Source organism: Lissotriton helveticus, chromosome 7 (genome assembly GCF_964261635.1).
Source record: "Lissotriton helveticus chromosome 7, aLisHel1.1, whole genome shotgun sequence".
NCBI classification, from domain to species: Eukaryota; Metazoa; Chordata; class Amphibia; order Caudata; family Salamandridae; genus Lissotriton; species Lissotriton helveticus.
Genome location: NC_136068.1, coordinates 1,490,102,859 through 1,490,121,841, shown reverse-complemented (window position 1 = coordinate 1,490,121,841; position 18,983 = coordinate 1,490,102,859). Strand labels below are relative to the sequence as shown.

The 18,983-nt window shown below is 44.5% G+C and overlaps 1 protein-coding gene across 2 annotated transcripts in view; it reads left to right on the top strand.

Annotated features, from left to right (window-relative positions):
* The first annotated feature begins 13,779 nt into the window (after positions 1-13,779).
* Positions 13,780-18,983, top strand: part of ISOC2 (isochorismatase domain containing 2) — a 210,737-nt gene continuing 205,533 nt past the window's right edge. Inside the window, exon 1 of one of the 2 annotated variants that reach the window (XM_078654925.1) lies at positions 13,780-13,869. Coding sequence is in view for 1 of the 2 variants with exons in the window: in XM_078654924.1 (XP_078511050.1) it covers positions 17,114-17,115 (2 nt within the window). In the remaining variant the exon portion in view is untranslated. Of the gene's footprint in view, positions 13,870-17,001; positions 17,116-18,983 lie in introns of those variants that run through there. The other variant, XM_078654924.1, reaches the window with a different exon arrangement.

Here is an 18,983-nt window from a genome sequence, read left to right as displayed (position 1 = left end):
TAGAGAATCTAGATTTCATTAAAGACACGGAGGCTCACATTATGCAATGACTTTTAATTGCAGATCCAAGCCAGTCGCATCACAATATAAAGGTTCCAATAAGAACACTGAGAAGAAGTAATAGACAAAACATAGCAACCATCAGCCTCTTTTAAATCAGGCGAAGAAGGAAGATGTAGTAGTTTTCAGAAAATTCGAAGTGGAGGATAAACGAAGAAGTCAACCGGACGGTCTCTTGGTGATGAAACATCCAAAGTAGTTTAAGTGGAAGGATTATCTGAAAGAAAGGAGACAATGAAAATTGTATCCTAGGAAAAAGGGAGTAATCATAAACAAATCCTGAAAGAATTGAATAGTCATAAATAACATTTAAATAACATTCTAATGTAAACATAAAATACATCATATCATATTCAAGTCATACTCAGAATATAAGATATATAACTACACCCAAACAGGGAAAGGGATGGGTGGGATAATGTGAGCCTCCGTGTCTTTAATGAAATCTAGATTCTCTAAGCATGTTAATAGGAGAATCGCAATTTCATTACAAGAACGGAGGCTACATTATGCATGTTGGTAGCCTTGTAAAACTACATTAGACATGTGATCAATAGGCTTACAATAATGTCTAGCAAAGGTATTAGCATTAGACCAGTCGGCAGCTTTAAGGATGTCCTCCAACTTACCTCCGGACCAGAGGGACTTACTTGCCATGGCACCTCTAACGGAATGAGCCTGAAATTTGGAAATATCAATACCAGCTAGGGACATGGTAGATTTAACCCATCTGGCAATCGAGGTGGAAGAGACAGCCTTATGAGGTTTAACAAAGGAAATGAGAAGCTGATTCTCATTAAGAGGACGAAGGTTAGACATTGTCCTATCATAAGCTTTCATACATTCAACAACACAAAGTTTTGGAGAAGGATCAAAACGGGGATAAAAAATTGAATCAGACATGGTCTTTGTTCTTCTATAGATTTCAAATTTAACTCCAAATAAGTTATAAGATCTATTAGAGATCTCCAGAGCTTTAACATCTGAAACTCTACGGCATGAGATAAGGCAAAGAAGAGTTGCGAGTTTAAAAGAAAGAAATTTTCTGTTCAAAAAGGAATTATCCGGCCAGGAAGTGAAAAGATCTAGAATTAAATTCACATCCCAGAGAGAGTCATATTTTGGTCTCGGGGGTCTTTTAATGCGAATGCTCTTCATTACCCTACAAACAATAAATTTTTTACCAATAGACTTGCCGTTAACAAGGACATGACCAGCAGAGATCGCCGATCTATAACAGTTTATTGATCTATAACTCAATCCTTTGTCGAAGAGTTCAGCGAGGAAATTCACTATATCAACAATAGGTGCTTGAGTGGGATCCAAGTTCCTCTCCAAGCACCAACGGAACCAGCATTTCCAGATATTGTTGTATCTATAGTGAGTTCCTGGTGCCCATGACTCTCTGAGGAGAGTAGAAGCTGACGACGAAAGTCCTGAGACTTCGTTAGATCTCCTGACACTCTCCAGGCAAGAAGGTTCAAACTCCCTGATAGGGTCATTAGGTGAGGATCTCCGTTTACGTCCGTAAGGAGATCTTTCAGGGAAGGAATGAGGAATGGAATTTCGAAGGTCAGTTCGAGAACAGTAGGGAACCACGCCTGTGATGGCCAGAAAGGAGTTATTAGGGCTAGAGAGCATCTGTCCTGCCTCACCTTCTGCAGGACTCTCTGGATCATTGCAAATGGGGGAAAGGCATAAGCATTGATCCCTGACCAGGGTTGGAGAAAAGCGTTCACTGCCTGTGCGCCGGGATCCGGCATCCAGCTGAAGTAACGTTCTAATTGAAAAGTGAGACGGCTCGCAAATAGGTCTATCTCGAATGGACCCCAATAGGAATTTAATGAGTTGAAGACAGCGACGTTCAATTTCCAATCGCTGTAGTCCGAGAGGAATCTGGAATTCCAGTCGGCAGAAATGTTCGACTTCCCTGGGTAGTATTCTGCCCTGAGAGCAATTTTGTGTTCTAAACAGAACATCCAAAGTTTCTTTGCTAAGTTCGAAAGGTCGGCAGACTTGGTACCTCCCAAGCGATTGATGTAGGCCACTGCTGAAACATTGTCCATTTTCAGAACAACCGATCTGCCTTGAATTGAGTGTTTGAAACTCATAAGGGCGTATAGGCCGGCAGTAAGTTCTAGGAAATTGATGTGGTGAGATGACTCCTCCTGAGACCAGACACCACCTGTGTTCTGGTCTAGGAAACAAGCACCCCAACCATGAAGGGAAGCGTCTGATTCTAGGACAAAATCCGGTTCTGAACCGAAAATTGCTTTCCCATTCCAAGCCTCTAGGTTCTCTAACCACCAGTTCAGTTCTACTTTGGCCTCTATATATAAGGTGATTCGGTCTTCGTACCAGAGACAGGATCTCAACGCCCTTCCTTTTATCCTCTGCAAAGCTCGGTAATTCAGAGGGCCAGGGAAAATCGCTTGGATGGAGGAAGAAAGGAGACCTAGAAGTCTCGCCAGTTCCCTTAAGGGGATGTCCTCCTGTTTTAGGACATGATGAATCTCTTTCTTGATCTTCGAGATTTTTGAAGGAGGTAGAAGGAGAAGACACTTGGAAGTGTTTAGTGTGAAACCCAAGAACTCTAGAGATTTGGAGGGGGTTAGAATAGACTTCTCTTTGTTGACGATGAAGCCTAGACTTTCTAACAGATTCATAGTCGTTTCCAGGTCTATAAGAATTTGTGGTAAATCTTGAGACAATATCAAAATGTCGTCGAGGTAAATGATAAGTCGAATTCCTCGTTCTCTTAGGAAAGAGGCTACTGCTCTCATTACCTTGGTAAAGCACCAAGGGGCGGAGGAAAGTCCGAAGGGGAGAGCCTTGAACTGATAAAGATGATTTTTCCAGAGAAATTGTAGGTAAGGTTGATGTATTTCCGCCATCGGGATAGTGAAGTAGGCATCCTTCAAGTCTAGTTTTACTAACCAGTCTTCTTTTTGAAGGAGGTCTCTTAGGAGATGTATTCCTTCCATTTTGAAGTGCCTGTAGACCAGAAATTTGTTGAGACCCTTCAAATTTATAACTGGTCTCCAACCTTTTCCTTTTTTCTCTACAAGGAACAAAGAGCTTACGAAGGTTAAAGAATCTAAGGGGACTTCTATTATTGCTCCTTTCTCCAGCATAGAGTGGATCTCTTCCTCGACTATTTTCTCTTTTTCTAATGAAATAGGAATATCTCTTGGTAGAGAGGTTTGAATAGGAGTTTGAGTGAAGTCTATCATAAAGCCTGTTACTGTGGAAAGGACCCAAGGGTCTTGAGTTATTTCTTCCCATTTTTTTGAAAAAAGGCTGAGTCTCCCTCCCACCTTCGGAGGGATAGAGGGGGAAGGTGAAAGCTTGGGACTTACTTGGAGGGTTTGACGCGAAGGAAGCTCGTGATCTTGCACCTCTGGCTCTGTTTCCTCTTCCACGGTAGAAGCCGTTGTTATAATTATTTTGTTGTCCACCTCTTCCATAAGGACGTGATCTCTGATAGGGCCTCTGGTTGAATCGGCCGGAAGAAAGGCCCCTTCTTCCGGCCCTCCCGAAAACACTATTACTGAACACTCGTTTGATATTCTTTTGTGCCTTGTCGAGGGCAGTAAAGGTCGAGACGTATTTCCCTAGAGATCTTATAAGCTCTTCGCCAAAGAGCAGGCCTTTTGGGTTTGAGGATGGCTCCTTGTCGGCCATGTCTGTAAGTTTAGGGTCTAGTTTAAAGAGGATTAGTCTACGTCTCTCAGCGTTAATGCTGGAATTGGCATTACCAAGTAGAATGAGGGCTCTTTGACTCCAACCCCTTATAAGGTCTGTATCAAGTTGGGTGCCTTTGAGGTAACACTCCTCGGCGGAGTCAAGAATCCTGCTTAGTGGGCCAAGTACATCCAGCAGGCGATCTTGGCATCCTTTAAAGGCTTTCTCAAGACCCTTTCTGGGGTCGCGCCCAAGTCTAAAGAGGTATTTAATTAACTCAGGATCCATATTAGGGGCATAACATGCCTTTTCGTCAATTGAGGGTCTAGAGCATTCAGCTCTTAGGATATTTCTTGTCCCTCTTTCGAGAGGGAAACGGATCCATTTTTTAATAAATTTAGAAACGTGTTCCTGTGGAGACCATAGAGTGGAACGGGGATGCTTTAGATTCAAGGGGGAGAACATCTCTTCTCCCAAGGGGTTTAGGATAGAATCTTTAGATGTAGAGGGGGGTTCGTCCTCTTCGTCAAAAATTCCAACATCCCCATCATCCAAGTCCAGGACGTATTCGTCTGGATCCATATCATCGTCATCATCGGAGACATCCCGATAGTATTGAGCACTTTGGGATAGTGAGCCGCTAAGGGCATCCAAGGTATTTGGGCCGCAAGGGGCACCCGAAGAAAGTGAGTCATAGAAGACATCTCTATTATTTGAGGTGTAAAGACCTCCCGAGGATTTTGTGGTGCTAGGACCACCAACAATACCAGAGGCGCTAGGGCCTCCCGTGCTCACCTGCATTCCAGTAGAAATGTTATTATTTTTCTTAGTGCGTTTCGCTCCCACTCTTTGATCAACAAAGGTATCAGATACTTCTTCTTGGGAAAGAAGAGGTCTTTTATAGGGGGCAAGATGAGCGAAGGTCTCCCTTAAACAGGACTTCATTTCTTTTTGGATCATGGATCGAAAATCCTCCTTATTAAAGGTAGGAGTTGTAGCATTATTGCCCTCTGAGTCTGAGTCAGAAGCATTATCCATCTTAATTTGTGTAATAAGCCCCCTTAATATAAACCCCCTTTTTTTATGCAAAATGCTATTTTGGGCGTGGAAGTAAAGAAGTTTTTTTTAATTTTTTTTTATGTAAAATGTTGTAAGGGCTTAGGAATAAGGGTATAGAGGCCTCTATAACCTCTGTTTTATGAGACCTGGTGCTTAAAATTGTCTAATTGTGTTGATGCACGAAGTCGCGGTGCCGAGGTGCCTCCAAACAGCTGATAATCAACTGTCGGTTGGGAGAGGATTGAGGAAAGTCCCTAGGCGAGATACTCACGAAGCGTGAGACTCGCCGAGGTACTTTCCTCTAATGTGCGTCATGACGGGTAATGGAGGAAGGAGTTGGCGGAGGGGAGAAGGCCCCGCCGAAATGAGGCAGTAAGCGGCTGGGCATGCGACGCTCCGTTTGAGGTGAGTGCCCCAGCGCCCCAGTGTGGAGGCGTACATCGGATGAGGCGCCCATCCGTCTCAGCGCCCCAGGCTACGCACATATGTCGGGCCTACCGCGGGCCCTTCCGCGGTGAGCGGCAGGCGCGCGGTCCTAATACGCGAGCGGGCATCATTTAGGAGTCTTCAGCAATGAATAGCCTGCGTGGCAACGCGTCCCTGACCAAAGTAACTTAATTTTTAACGCGGTGAGGCGTAAACACAGGGCAGCTTAAAGATAAGCAAGTAACCACTCGGCACAATATCGAAGCACGAAATCCTTAAAGAAAAGGTGAAATCAGCGATGATAGAGCAGAAGGGGTATAAGGGAGGGGGGGGATCTCCATAAATTGCAGATCCGGGGAGGATAGGGTTTTTTGGTAGGAAGTGGGTTTAAGTCACAGAGTGATAAATCAGTATTAAAGAAGGGCAAGGTAATGTTAGGTGATTAACCTGCCTTAAATTAAAACCTCCCCAGATAAACATCCAACAAAAGTTAAAGACAAAACTTTATATTAGAGAGAAAGAAGTTTGCTACTTATCTGCTTGGAGCCGCATTTAAAAGAGGCTGATGGTTGCTATGTTTTGTCTATTACTTCTTCTCAGTGTTCTTATTGGAACCTTTATATTGTGATGCGACTGGCTTGGATCTGCAATTAAAAGTCATTACATAATGTAGCCTCCGTTCTTGTAATGAAATCAGGATCGGATAATGCTCAGGCCAAGCTAAGAAAAAGAAGTGGCAAATTCTGCATTCAAAACTGGACAACAATCAGTTTTATGAGAAGTAAATTGGAGAACAGAGGGTAATGTGAACCATTTATATAACAGACAAGGGATTTGTTAATCTTGCAATAAAGTGTCACTCAAATACATTATATTGTCTCACAACGATATTATGTAGACGGTTAAAATTACACCCTTTTTTCTAATGGAATGCCCATGAAACTGGGTCTAAAGAGCCCAGAACAACATGCTACTGTCTGAAAAACCTAGACTGGTCACAGATATAATTCACACAAAAAAGGGGATTCTGTCCACCCCCCAAAGACAAAGAAGGAATTTGAGATTTTGCAATGTGTACATTTGCAGTGTTGTTACAAACTACAGTATCAATAAACATGAATTTATTGGCAGTACAGACATTAAAGCATGGTGCTTTAATGTACAGGCATAATAATCATGCTGGAATTCAGAAGGTGCATGAGAAATAATAAAGCATTTACATTTTGATAATATCATGTTACATTTGCTGTTCTTCGCACTTACTACCCCATATGAGGTGTTGAAGCGAATTTTGGTGGGTAGCACACTACTCTGGAACCCAAACAGAATTAGTGGGGACTGATATAGGGAAATATGAAATTAATCTGAGTGGTGGAGATCTTAGTCTGTTATTTGTATTGAAAAGGAATAGTGGAGCAATAGAAGAAAGAAGGAAGGGTCTGGAATGTGTTTTTTTGGGGGGGTAATAGCAGTAGGAAGGGGTTTGGGATGGAGGTGGAAGAGTCAGAGTGAAAGGTTTAGAAAAGCTTATTTGGGCGATCTGAATACTAAAAGAGGTATGAGATGATGGAAGGAGGGGTAGAGGATAGAAGAGTATGGGGTTTAGGATGAATGAAAGAGTGTAGGTAGAGAATATACTGATAGAGGTATGGGGTTAAAAATAGGGCAGTGCATTGGAGAGAGTAGTAGAGTGAGGTTTGAGATGAGTCGGGTGGAGGTAGGGAATATATTGCAAGAGATATATGGTGACATCTAGGGTAGTGCAAAGTAATAAACATAAAGATACTTAAGTACATGAAAGGTATCTAAATGCATAAGGAAGGAAATCTATGTAGAATAAAGTTGCATTTAATAAACTAAGACTTTCAAATGTTGTTGTACTTGTGTGTTTGATTAAGGTGTTAGATCATTCTGTACCATTACAGACCACTATCCCGCCTGAAATAAAGGAAAAAGCAAAAAACCTGTATTTTCACACTATAGTTCCTTCCACCAAGCTGAATCTGTTATAAGTTTCATATCTATAGCACCAAGAGGCTCCTAGCGTACATGTTTAACAAATGGCCAAATAATACCAAAGAATGAAGAAAATAACAAAATGAGACCACACACAAGCCAATTTATCTAGTAAACAAAATATGAAATGAAACTAATAAAAAGTAATTATCACAGTCTAGACTCATGGCCTGGGAACAAGCTTGGTGTTATATATCAGCTTAACACATTGGGCCTGGCTTCAGATGGAGGAAATTCTTACAAAGAACCAGTAGCGATCGGTGGTGGGAGTGCTGCCGGGCGGTGATGTGGGGTGGGGCAGGGTGAGGGGTAGAAAACTATGGAATACGGCCAAATACAGGTAAGTGAACATAAAAATAAATAAAATGAATTTCATTGCACGCACTGCATCGCCAAATGCGATGCAGTGCGCACAACAACATTTGTTTTATTTATTTTCATGTTCTTAAAATGTGTATTATGATGATGTAACAATTGAATTACTGCACAGTGAATATTTAAGATTGGCAGGTATTATCGGTCTTTATTGAGATAGAGGGAGAATCGAAGAAAAACAAGAAAATAAACTAAAAATCCACAAATAAACTTACAAACCTGTCTACAATACACATACTCCCAATCCAAACCTAGGACATGGTAGACATATTCGGCCATCATCTGTTTTTACAGTACTGCAGACTTCTTTAGAAAGGCCGATCCTACCCCTTGACTGGATGTAGTAGAAGTGGGCCCCATATGCTTCAAACATCATCCCGGACAGGGACACCCCACCTGTGGCACCACTGGCCGGGGCCACTCTGCAGATAAGGGGGCGTGTTCTGCTTCACATCAGCATCACATCTCTTGCAAGGACATGCCAGGGCCACCACCGCCTCAAGGCCACTTGCTGAGAATGCGGCTACGATCTGCTTCGCAACAGCATTACTTGGAAGTACCACCCATCCATAGTACCTCTGCTTCGCAACAGCATCACTTGCAAGTACCACCCATCCATAGCACCTCTGCTTCGCTACAACATCACTTGTAAGTACCACCCATCCATAGTACCTCTGCTTCGCAACAGCATCACTTGCAAGTACCACCCATCCATAGCACCTCTGCTTCTCAACAGCATCACTTGCAAGTACCACCCATCCATAGTACCTCTGCTTCTCAACAGCATCACTTGCAAGTACCACCCATCCATAGTACCTCTGCTTCGCAACAGCATCACTTGCAAGTACCACCCATCCATAGCGCCTCTGCTTCGCAACAGCATCACTTGCAAGTCCCACCCATCCATAGCACCTCTGCTTTGCAACAACATCACTTGCAAGTACCACCCATCCATAGTACCTCTGCTTCGCAACAGCATCACTTGCAAGTACCACCCATCCATAGCACCTCTTCTTCTCAACAGCATCACTTGCAAGTACCACCCATCCATAGTACCTCTGCTTCTCAACAGCATCACTTGCAAGTACCACCCATCCATAGCACCTCTTCTTCTCAACAGCATCACTTGCAAGTACCACCCATCCATAGTACCTCTGCTTCTCAACAGCATCACTTGCAAGTCCCACCCATCCATAGCACCTCTGCTTCGCAACAACATCACTTGCAAGTACCACCCATCCATAGTACCTCTGCTTCGCAACAGCATCACTTGCAAGTACCACCCATCCATAGCACCTCTTCTTCTCAACAGCATCACTTGCAAGTACCACCCATCCATAGTACCTCTGCTTCTCAACAGCATCACTTGCAAGTACCACCCATTCATAGCACCTCTGCTTCGCAACAGCATCACTTGCAAGTACCACCCATCCATAGCGCCTCTGCTTCGCAACAGCATCACTTGCAAGTACCACCCATCCATAGCACCTCTGCTTCTCAACAGCATCACTTGCAAGTACCACCCATCCATAGTACCTCTGCTTCTCAACAGCATCACTTGCAAGTACCACCCATCCATAGTACCTCTGCTTCGCAACAGCATCACTTGCAAGTACCACCCATCCATAGCTCCTCTGCTTCGCAACAGCATCACTTGCAAGTAACACCCATCCATAGTACCACTGTCCGGCCCACTCAGCAGACACGGGAGCAGGTATGTGTGGCATCACTGCCCCAAGCCCACACAGCTGAACTGAGGCCTAGCATGCGCCCCTGACCACCACCTCCATCACACTTGTGGTGTAAGGTGAGGACACACCAGGTGTTGCAAAACTTCACAGCCATAATTCTCAACGCAGGATCTCTGCTCTCACTTCACCATGTTACCCTACAGCCCACCCAGGAGTGCAGAAACCAAATCAAAGCACCTACATCCATCGATGCAAACATTGTGGGGAACCAGGGCCTAACATTTTATTTCCAACCAAGTAACACCCTTCAGTGGCAAGATTTGTTAAAAATAATAAAATCGGATTGATCATAGAACGGACCAGTCAAGCATTAAATTAAAGAGTTGCTTTCCCCTCGGCTGCTAGCACCTTCCTATTAGAAGTTGGGCCACTGTTGACAGCATCTGGTGACAGCCCCACCCCAGGCACCAACTGTAGGTGCTTCCATTCTCCCTACCTCAATGTGCCGCTTTCATAGCCAGCACGAGCACTGAAACCAGTGCCAAAACCCACTAGGAGCTATATCCGTGCTTACGCACATTCACAGCTCCTCTCCACCCCAACAATCCCTTCCAACCAATGAAGGGGCCATAGGACGCAATGAGCAGCACTATCGGGCACCCCTATTCACTGTGTCCAGTCAGGAAATTGATAATGCTTGTACACCTGGGATGTAATGGCGCACAGCGGCGGGTCGCATAAAGAATGACCGTATATTACCCACAGGACGCGAGTGTGGTGCTCTTCACAGAGCCCTCTAACATTTACCATTGCAATGTGTCTCCCCTCCTCACGTAGATCTGCGGTTTGAGCAACGCTCCAAGTACACGCTGGATACAAGTAAGGACAGCTCCTAAGGAAAAAAAATCAGTTGAGGTGTTCCTCGAAAAGCTGTGTCCAAAATGCCCAGGGCAGGCGGGGCCTCACTTGAGAGAGTGTGAAGATGTGCACAGCAGGGGTAAAGGGATGGCCAGTGCAGGTGACGCTTTTCCTTTGTAAAGGAATTCCTGCTGGCGTCATATCTCCCTGCTGTGCACATCTTCACACTCCATGATGCACAGCACATCAAACGTGCTTAAGTGAAATCTCCTGCTTCAGGCAAGGAAATCACCTCGGTGGCACCCCTCTGAAAGAAAACAAAAGGTAGGGGGCAGGGAGGGTTGCTGAAACCGTCAGAGGATAGCTGCCTCCGGCTGGTTCTGGGCCTCTCTGAAGGGGTCATTAAAATCACAATCTCGGATTCTAAACCATCCGAGAATAAATGTGGAGCCTTAATGCAAATGAAAGTGGGAAAACGGTTTTCATACTTTCCTTATTTTACATCATTGTAAATCAGGAAAGTATGTTGTGATGTCATCTGAACCTTGGCAGCCCGGGCTGGAGATTACGACGGGGGGGCTGAAGCCCGCTCAGCCCAATGGGTGTTGCGCGCCTGGCGTCACACCACCAACCAGTAATGGTTAAATCCGGATTTGAAGGGGAGGGGCGAAATAAAAATAGGGGACTCGGTGGCTATAAAGTCCGAGAACTTCAAGATTGCGCGGCGCGGACCACAGATGCGTAAACAAGGGTAACTAGACCCCGCCCAGTGAAAAAAACAGTTTTGTGGCAAACTCTTCGAAATGTGCAGCTGTGTTATTTGTTCGGAGGGCGAGCTGTTAACGCATCGTATATTTGGAAGGCATCTATGCACCTAGAGAAAAAGTATTCAATAATTCTACAAATACACTAAAAGTAACATAAATATTTTAAAACGTAGTAAGGTTTGCAGAGCACACAGAGGGATAAATAGAAGGCTTCCCCCATGTCTGTTGTCTTCTCGACCCCGCCCCCCCTCTTACTCTGCCCACGCTGCTGCAGGCGGGTCCCACAAGCCCACTCAGTAAGCATTTGCCGTGTGTGTTTTCGGAAAACATTTCCCTTCTTTGTCTCGCTTCCTTTTTCTGATTTTAATTTGTATACTGTAAGCAGCCCACCGGGGCGTGAGAGGCGGGGGTGGGGGTGGAGCCAGTCAGCCGCTTCATGAAGAACTGAAACCAGACCGAGCTCGGCTGCCAAGCGAAACCGCTCCGCCCTCACCCTGCACGGCCTCGCTTACCCCGGGCGAGGCGGCTACTAGTGATGTGTGCTTTCCAAAAATCTGTGTGCAGATAGAAATTCACGGATTCAGATGCTTACGGGGCAAGTGCTCTCTAGAAACCAGGTAATTGTAGGCAATTTTTGTTTCCCCATAGTCTCTTAGTGGGACAAGCTTTGACCATTAGGTCTGACTCGGATTTGGAGTCACGATTACAATATTAAAAGCGCCGACTGCAACGAAAGGCATCGGTTTTAAAACACAAGAGGACAGCGAGGCTCACCTTCATTGAATGGCGGCCGGCAAGCTCGGATTTGGGGGCGTGTTTGGTGGGCGTGGCCAAAAAGTGGAAAGAAGAACGCCGAACACACCTCCAAATCCGAAAAGGACGGAGCCTATTTGGAGTGACGGCTCACTCCTCCAATGGCTGGCCTCCATTTAGGAAGCCAGCCAATGGGAGAGAGCCAAATTTAGAGGCGGGATGAAGAGCCCCTCTAAGAAACATAAGATCTCGTTACTTCCGGTTTTGCCGAACCGGATAGTACCTCGACCTAAAAAACGGGCAGTAGCGACGTGCGTAGCCCAATCCTACTAGAAACAAGCCCAATTGGCCTACGCACATCGAAACTATGGGAAAATCGAAAGGGAAAGCTCCGAGCGTCCTCGGCCAATGAGGGGTGGCCTCCGCGCTCTACTAATTAATTTAATGTTAGTCCCCTCTGTCGGCGGGTCGGTACCGATGATTCAACATCACAATATCCCCAAACTCACCCCCACAGCAAACGCTACCTCAAGAGCCCGCCGGGCGGGGAACGAGATGTGTGGCCACCTACGTGAGACAAGCCCCTCCCGTGAAGTGAGGGAGACGCGTCTGGGGAGCACTGCGCGCAGCTCGCGCTTGTAAGTCCGGCCACAGAGACGCACCGGCTTCAAGCTCGCGTACACCCCCGATGACAGCGGGGTGGAGCCGCAGCCGAAAAGTCATCTGGGGTGCAATAAACGATGCCTAGAAACAAGCAAAGCAATGCTAGTACAGACCACAATACAATGCACACAAGATAAACAAATCGCGTACCAAGCGCAAATTAATTCCCAATCGAGACATATAATCCTCAATAGTAATAACAATCATCAATCAAAAGGAACTTAACTGGCTGCGTGAGCAGCAAAAAAAGAGGATATCCGGTATTGTCTGGCTCGTATGGGCTATTACAGGATGTGATGTACTGTTTTGCATCATGGGAAATGTAGTTTCTTGTTACATAATACTAATTTCATTGGCTGCTTTGTGTAGCATTAAGGAGAAAGAGAAGCATAATATGAAGCCTCCGGTCCTGTAATAGAATTAATCTTCCCAAAGTCTCACCTATTAGGCCCAATGGCCCAGGAAAATTTCTCATGAGAACCTGGCCTGAGAGCTAATGATTGGGTCTAGGGCGGTGTGGTTCCCCTCAAGTTGTGTTACGCCACTGAACGTGCTTTTGCTTACAGGGGGTACTATTTTTTTTGCATTTTTTTGAAGAGGCAGGCAGCAAAATAAAAGTGCTTTTGCGCTACTCGGTTAGCATACTGATACTGACATAGCCACGGTTACAAAGTGACACAGGCACATGCATCATTGCACTTTTTTTGTTTCTTTTGTTCATGCTTTAGACTCTAAAGTTTGCCATTTTACCGATGTTGTACAGCATCATACATACATGCCAACATTTCGAAACAAGAAAGAAGTGGATTTGACCCCCTTGACTAACATTGACACAGAGGAAATTTCAGACGGGCGACATCTAACATACAGCCATTTTTGACTTTTATAAGTATCTCGCTTGATTCGGCTCGGCTGTAATGTATGCAGCATGAGCAAAGGACATTGGCAAGAACCAATCGGTTTGAAAGGCGCGACTTATTGGCTTTGATAAAGCTTGCAAGGGCGCTACCCCTTTTTTATGAGAACGGTATTTTTTCGGCTTTAGTAATAACTAACTGAAATCGAAGATAGACAAGTGTGCTTTGTAACGAATGGAACGTAAAAATATACAGCATATGCAGAGCACATTATACACGGTGACGCAGTAACGCACCAGACTGCTCTGGGTTTTTAAATAAAGGATAGCAATAGTTTAAAGATAATTTTACCATAGCTTTTCAAACTATATTTAGCAATTACTTATTGATTTTAATATAAATGTGTACGTGACAAACATATTAAAAGTTTAAGAACGCATTAATATGTTCTTGAAGACATTGACATAGATATTTATAAATTGAAAAACAATAGTTCTATCATGGCCGCTAAATTATCGTGATACTTGTGGGTGGGAGCGTTTGCTGAGAGAAAGGCGTTGATTTGGTGATGGTGACGCCACTCTAGCTTTGGGAGGAGCTTGGTGCAGAATCGCCTTCTCATTGGTGGAGTGAGAGACGCCTCCTACCGGAGACAAAGTGGTGAGTAGATATATGACAGTCATGCTCTCGAGAGTGGCCAGTTTGGGGGTATATGTGTGTTATGGAAGCGGAAATCCTGGTATAATGCTTAAGATAAGGGATAAAGTATCAGGCAGTGTTTGTCATTCCTGCCTCAGCAGTATCGGAGTAGCAATTGCGGCATTGGTGTCCGAGCAAGAAAAATGCCACCTACTGCTACTCATTAAAATCCTGGACTGTTCGGTGGGCCAGCCCTTCATGCCTCTAGGCCTCAGTGCCCCTGCGCAGGGCTTTAAGTGGGCTGGGTCCTGCCGGTGAAAAAGCAGGTGCCGAGAAGCGTCCCTATCGGTTTCTGCATTTTTGCCTTCACCCTTGGGGTGAAAAAATAATCTTAGTTACCAACCACCCTTCGCTGCCTTTAATCAAACGTAACTTCAAAGACACTCGTTATAGTTCTTTCAGTCTTATCAATTTAGAATTGAACAATGTTCAATGTTATATACAACGGTGCTTATTTATCTTATGCAACTAACAACCATGACAAAGCCAATAGTCCTGGCTTGTTGTAGGTGCAATGTTACTCTTGTAATATATATCTGGATGCTAGGGCTCCAAGTGGGATGAAATAACTGAGGGGTCTCAAAGGGGCGTGGTCAAGGTAATTAAGGGCGTGTCTTAAAACACGTCAGCTAAAAATCTGTACTTAGCATAGTGTGCCTCCAGGCTTGTATTTGCCTCCCGACTTGTATTTTGCTGTTTCTGTCATTGCACCCAGATATATGATACAACAAGTAACATCATACTGACAACAAGTCAGGGCTATTGGCTTTGTCAATGGTTGTTAGTTGCATGAGATACATAAACAGCAACTATGGCTTGTGCATAATATTAAAAAAGCTTCCACTTAAAGCTCTGGTGACACCACAACAATGTTGCTGCGCCAGAGTTTCAAAAAGAGAAGGGTAATCCTGAGAGGAAATGACTTTCTTCAAATGATTTCCTTTCCCCTACAACGCTCAACTGGCATGACTCATGCCGTAACATCTCCACTAGTGAGAAGTGAGCAGTGTGAGCACACGCACACTGGTGAGAAGTGTGAGCACTCGCACATCCATATGCCTGCTGTCACTGCAGTCCAGAAAAAACGAACCGCCTGTGCCAGGGCACAGAACAGAGCCTGATACAGACCCGTTTCGAGGCATCCTTTAAAAAACTGGCGGTCCTCAGCACCAGTGAGACCCGGCCCAATTAAAGCCCTGCTGGATGCAATGACAGTAGTCCAAAATACCAGTTGAGTGGAACGATATATATTAGCTTACCTGTTAGGCCACGCCCCTTTGGAGACCCCCCCCCTGTTTTTTTTTATCCCACTTAAAGCCCTGCGCCTGCTGGGCCATTGATTGATAACTACATCCCGTAGCCTCTGCCAGTCCATACAATCAAACTGCGCTTAGAAGTTATTTGTGCAAATTCTCGGTTTCACAACCGCATGGGTAGTAAAGGTGGAAGCCTGATTTGTCGTAATACCGTGTATAAAGTCATTGTATAAAGCGTGCCAGACACCACATTCCGGCGGACACCAAATATAGAAGCACATACTGTAAAAAGTGACGGAAACTATGAATATTATAAAAAGAAAAGGCTAAACAATTTCTTTTATAACATAGTTTTATGTGGCGCTTTTTGCTGATTTCCCACCATCTCTAAGCGCTATAAAAATTGCCAGCGAGCCCTTTTCTGCCAAGATACAAACTCGTTCACTTCAGATCACTAGAGGCATCGGAGGCAATCATAGAAAGAAAATTCTTTTGAGCTAATCATTTCTCAAGTGATTTTTGTGTGGTATTTGCAATCTATTGCAATTTTACCTATCCGCTACTTGGGGTGAATTTAATTGCTGAAGGGTGTGCTTATCGGTGCTCTATTCTCTTAGTTTGTACACACAGTAGGCCTCTTCTGTGTGAATTGAATCTTTTGGTAGTAGGTGCTTTAGAGTGATACAAGCACCCCTGAGCTAATTTGATAATATAACTATTTATTCACACTACATTACTGTGTATTTTGACATTGATTGAGTTGTTGATGTGCGGTTTCTTTTCCTTTGAAGGAAAATACTACTACCAATGTGTATATCATTTAAGGTATTTTTTACTCATGCTATTTATAAGGAACGGAATTACTTCCCATGAGCATACATTCTCCTTAGGGCAAACTGCGGTTTGTTGAAATCGAAGCTGACCTGCTGCTTCGTTCTTCTTCCATAGTTTCTCTGGAAGGGTATTATAGAGAAGTAGCAGGTGTTTCCAATCTCTGGCTTTAGAAGTGTTCGTCTGTCCATCTCCTTTCAGTTCCTTCCTTTCACAAGACTAGGACTGGGGGGCGAACATTTTGTTGGTCTCTACCAAAGTATGAAACTCTTTACACCGAGGCTTGTGTTGGATGGTTCCCTGCTAGTGCTCAGCTCTGTTAAGTGATTCCAGACATTAAAACTGTCCCCCAGACGACCCTAAATTTATATCCTTAAATTTGAGTAAAAAACATGACATCTTTATTGACAATGTGTACAAGAACATATCTATCCCTTTTTAGGTCTTGCTTAAGAGCGCAGATCGCATGGTCAACTTAAAAAAGAGCTTTCAGAAGTACTACTGAGAGGGGCTTTGGCTCTGCCCACATGTTGATGTTCGGGCTGGACTGTTCCCATAGGAATCAGGGTCAAGACTGATTTGCTTATAGCTGGGTTTAAACTGGAATGGAATGGGGAGCAAAAATCCATGAATTTAGGCCCACGTCTCTGTACTGGGGTGAATGTTTGACAATGTTTAGCCTTCTGTTAATTAAGTGTCCTTTTTCCACATGTTGATGGGTAGTGGTATATGTTCTGATTAAGCAGAAGTGGATTGCTTCCTCAGAAAAAGTAGTTCTTTTCAACACTGTATGATTGTTTTGTTTGTTGTATTTTTCAAGCTGCCCGAACTAGCAGTAGGGTGGCTGCTTAGAGAAGGCTCACCAATATGCATAAAGTATGGATCTTACATTGGCCTTGACCTTTCGGGGCATAAACATTCACTGCAATGCTGTTTTAGGAAAGTAGATGATTTATGGTGTTTGTTCTTCCCTGTCAGCAGCACAGATGAGAGGCAAGCCCGTCTGTGCCCGTCCGCGGCCGACCGGGGCTAGAGGCCAGAACCCCTGTTGGATTTGAGCTGAGATGCCACTACAGCCCTCGGATGCTTCGCGCACTTTGTCCAAGTATGGATGATAAATGTAAGCACAGCATAAACACTGAGGGTGAGAGTTGGCAATGTAGTCACTGCTCGTTTAGGACGGATGAATAAGTAGAGGTTAGGGAGGGCGGCCCCTCACTCAGGCTATCCCTAATTAACTGTAGATATTTGAGGAAGCACAGAATTGAGATATGTGACCAACTGTCTGAAGGTCAAACAGATGTCCTATTTCTTACAGAGACATGGTTGGCTACTGACTCTGCGCCTGAAATTATGGAGGCACGCCCTAGTGGGTATGGGATTATGAGAGTGGATAGCCTGTCTGGTAGAGGAGGGGGCATTGCAATCATTTACAAACATGATATTCAGTGCTCTCTTGTGCCTGCTGACATAGCTGACAGTGAGGTAGGCTTTTTACAGCCACTAATGATGTCATTAAAGGGCTACTGATTTATAGACCCCCAGGACCCCATTTGAGGTTCACACCCAGCCTTATTGACTACCTCATTCAACCTGCCCTACGGTATGAAAAGTTATTGGTGCTGGGTGACATAAACTTGCATTTTGATGATGCACTCAACTCAGGGGCACAAGAGCTGCGCCAGGAATTAGAAATGCTACAATGATTCCTAAATTCTGAACTCCCTACTCATAAGTTGGGTCATTTACTCAACCCTATTTTTGCAAACTGGGATGCTCTGGAACTGGAGTCTCCGCTTCCGGTGCAGTGGTCAGATCATTTTCTGATCACGTTTAGGATAAAGCTGCCCTTGCCTAAAATACAGGAGAAAGCTAAGTCCGGTATAAAAAGAAGGAAGTGGGCTGGTTTCTCTCACAAGGCTTTTAATCTGGCCTTTTTATGGGATGGACCACCCTCTGGCGGGATGTAAATGTGGCTTGTAAAGCCCTTGAGAGACGCATTAATATTGCTCTCGATTGCATCGCACCTTGGTAAAAAAAAATGTCCACTAACAGACGTAAATCAGCTCCCTGGTTTGGTGAAGAGCTACGAACCGCTAAATCTGCTTGTAAACACCTAGAAAGGCGTTGGAAGAAAGATTTCTCAGTCCACTTGGAAGTGGAATATAAAATTAGCCTCAAGAACTACCATTCGCTTATTAGAAAGGCGAAGACAGCCTATTTTAATGAAAGGATCCAAACAGCTGAGAATTCTACCAAAGAGCTGTTTAAGGTCTTTAAAGAAATATCCTCCTTGGCATCCATTGCAGTGCCTATCGTTGGTTCTGAGGAATCATGCAATCGAGTTGCTGAGTACTTTGCAGCAAAGGTCGAGAAGATTTACTCCTCCTTTCCTGACTCTGCTCGTGATGGCAAGGGAGTGGAGAGGGAATCTGTGGATGTTTCGGAAATGCAGGGTCTTCATGAATTTATCGTGCCCCCTTAAAATGATTGTCACTAGCATTAAATCGGGCTCACCTAGGGACCCTAGGGTGCTTAGAGGAAGTATTGACACACTCGAGCATTTCATGAGATATCTTTTAGAGCTGTCTTTTACCTCAGGAGTGGTCCCAGAAACATGGAAGGAGGCAGTGGTGCTTCCTTTACAAAAGAAACCTCACATCAGCGCTGACCAGCTTGAGAACTTGCGCCCCATTTCCCTGCTTCCGTATTTTGCTAAAGGTTGCAGAGAAGATTGTGAATATTCAACTTACAGCACATATCTGTAACAACAACCTTCTCCATCCCTCGCAGTCTTGCTTCCGGGCTTCTCATTCCACTGAATCTGCCCTGTTGTACTCTATCAAGACCATCCGGACGTATGTGGACGAAGGACAGACAGCGGCTTTTTATTCTTTTAGACTTAAGTGCTGCTTTCGACACTGTTGGCCAACATACCCTGCTCCAGGACCTAGAGAGAGGGGGTGTAGCAGGTGGACCACTAAAGTG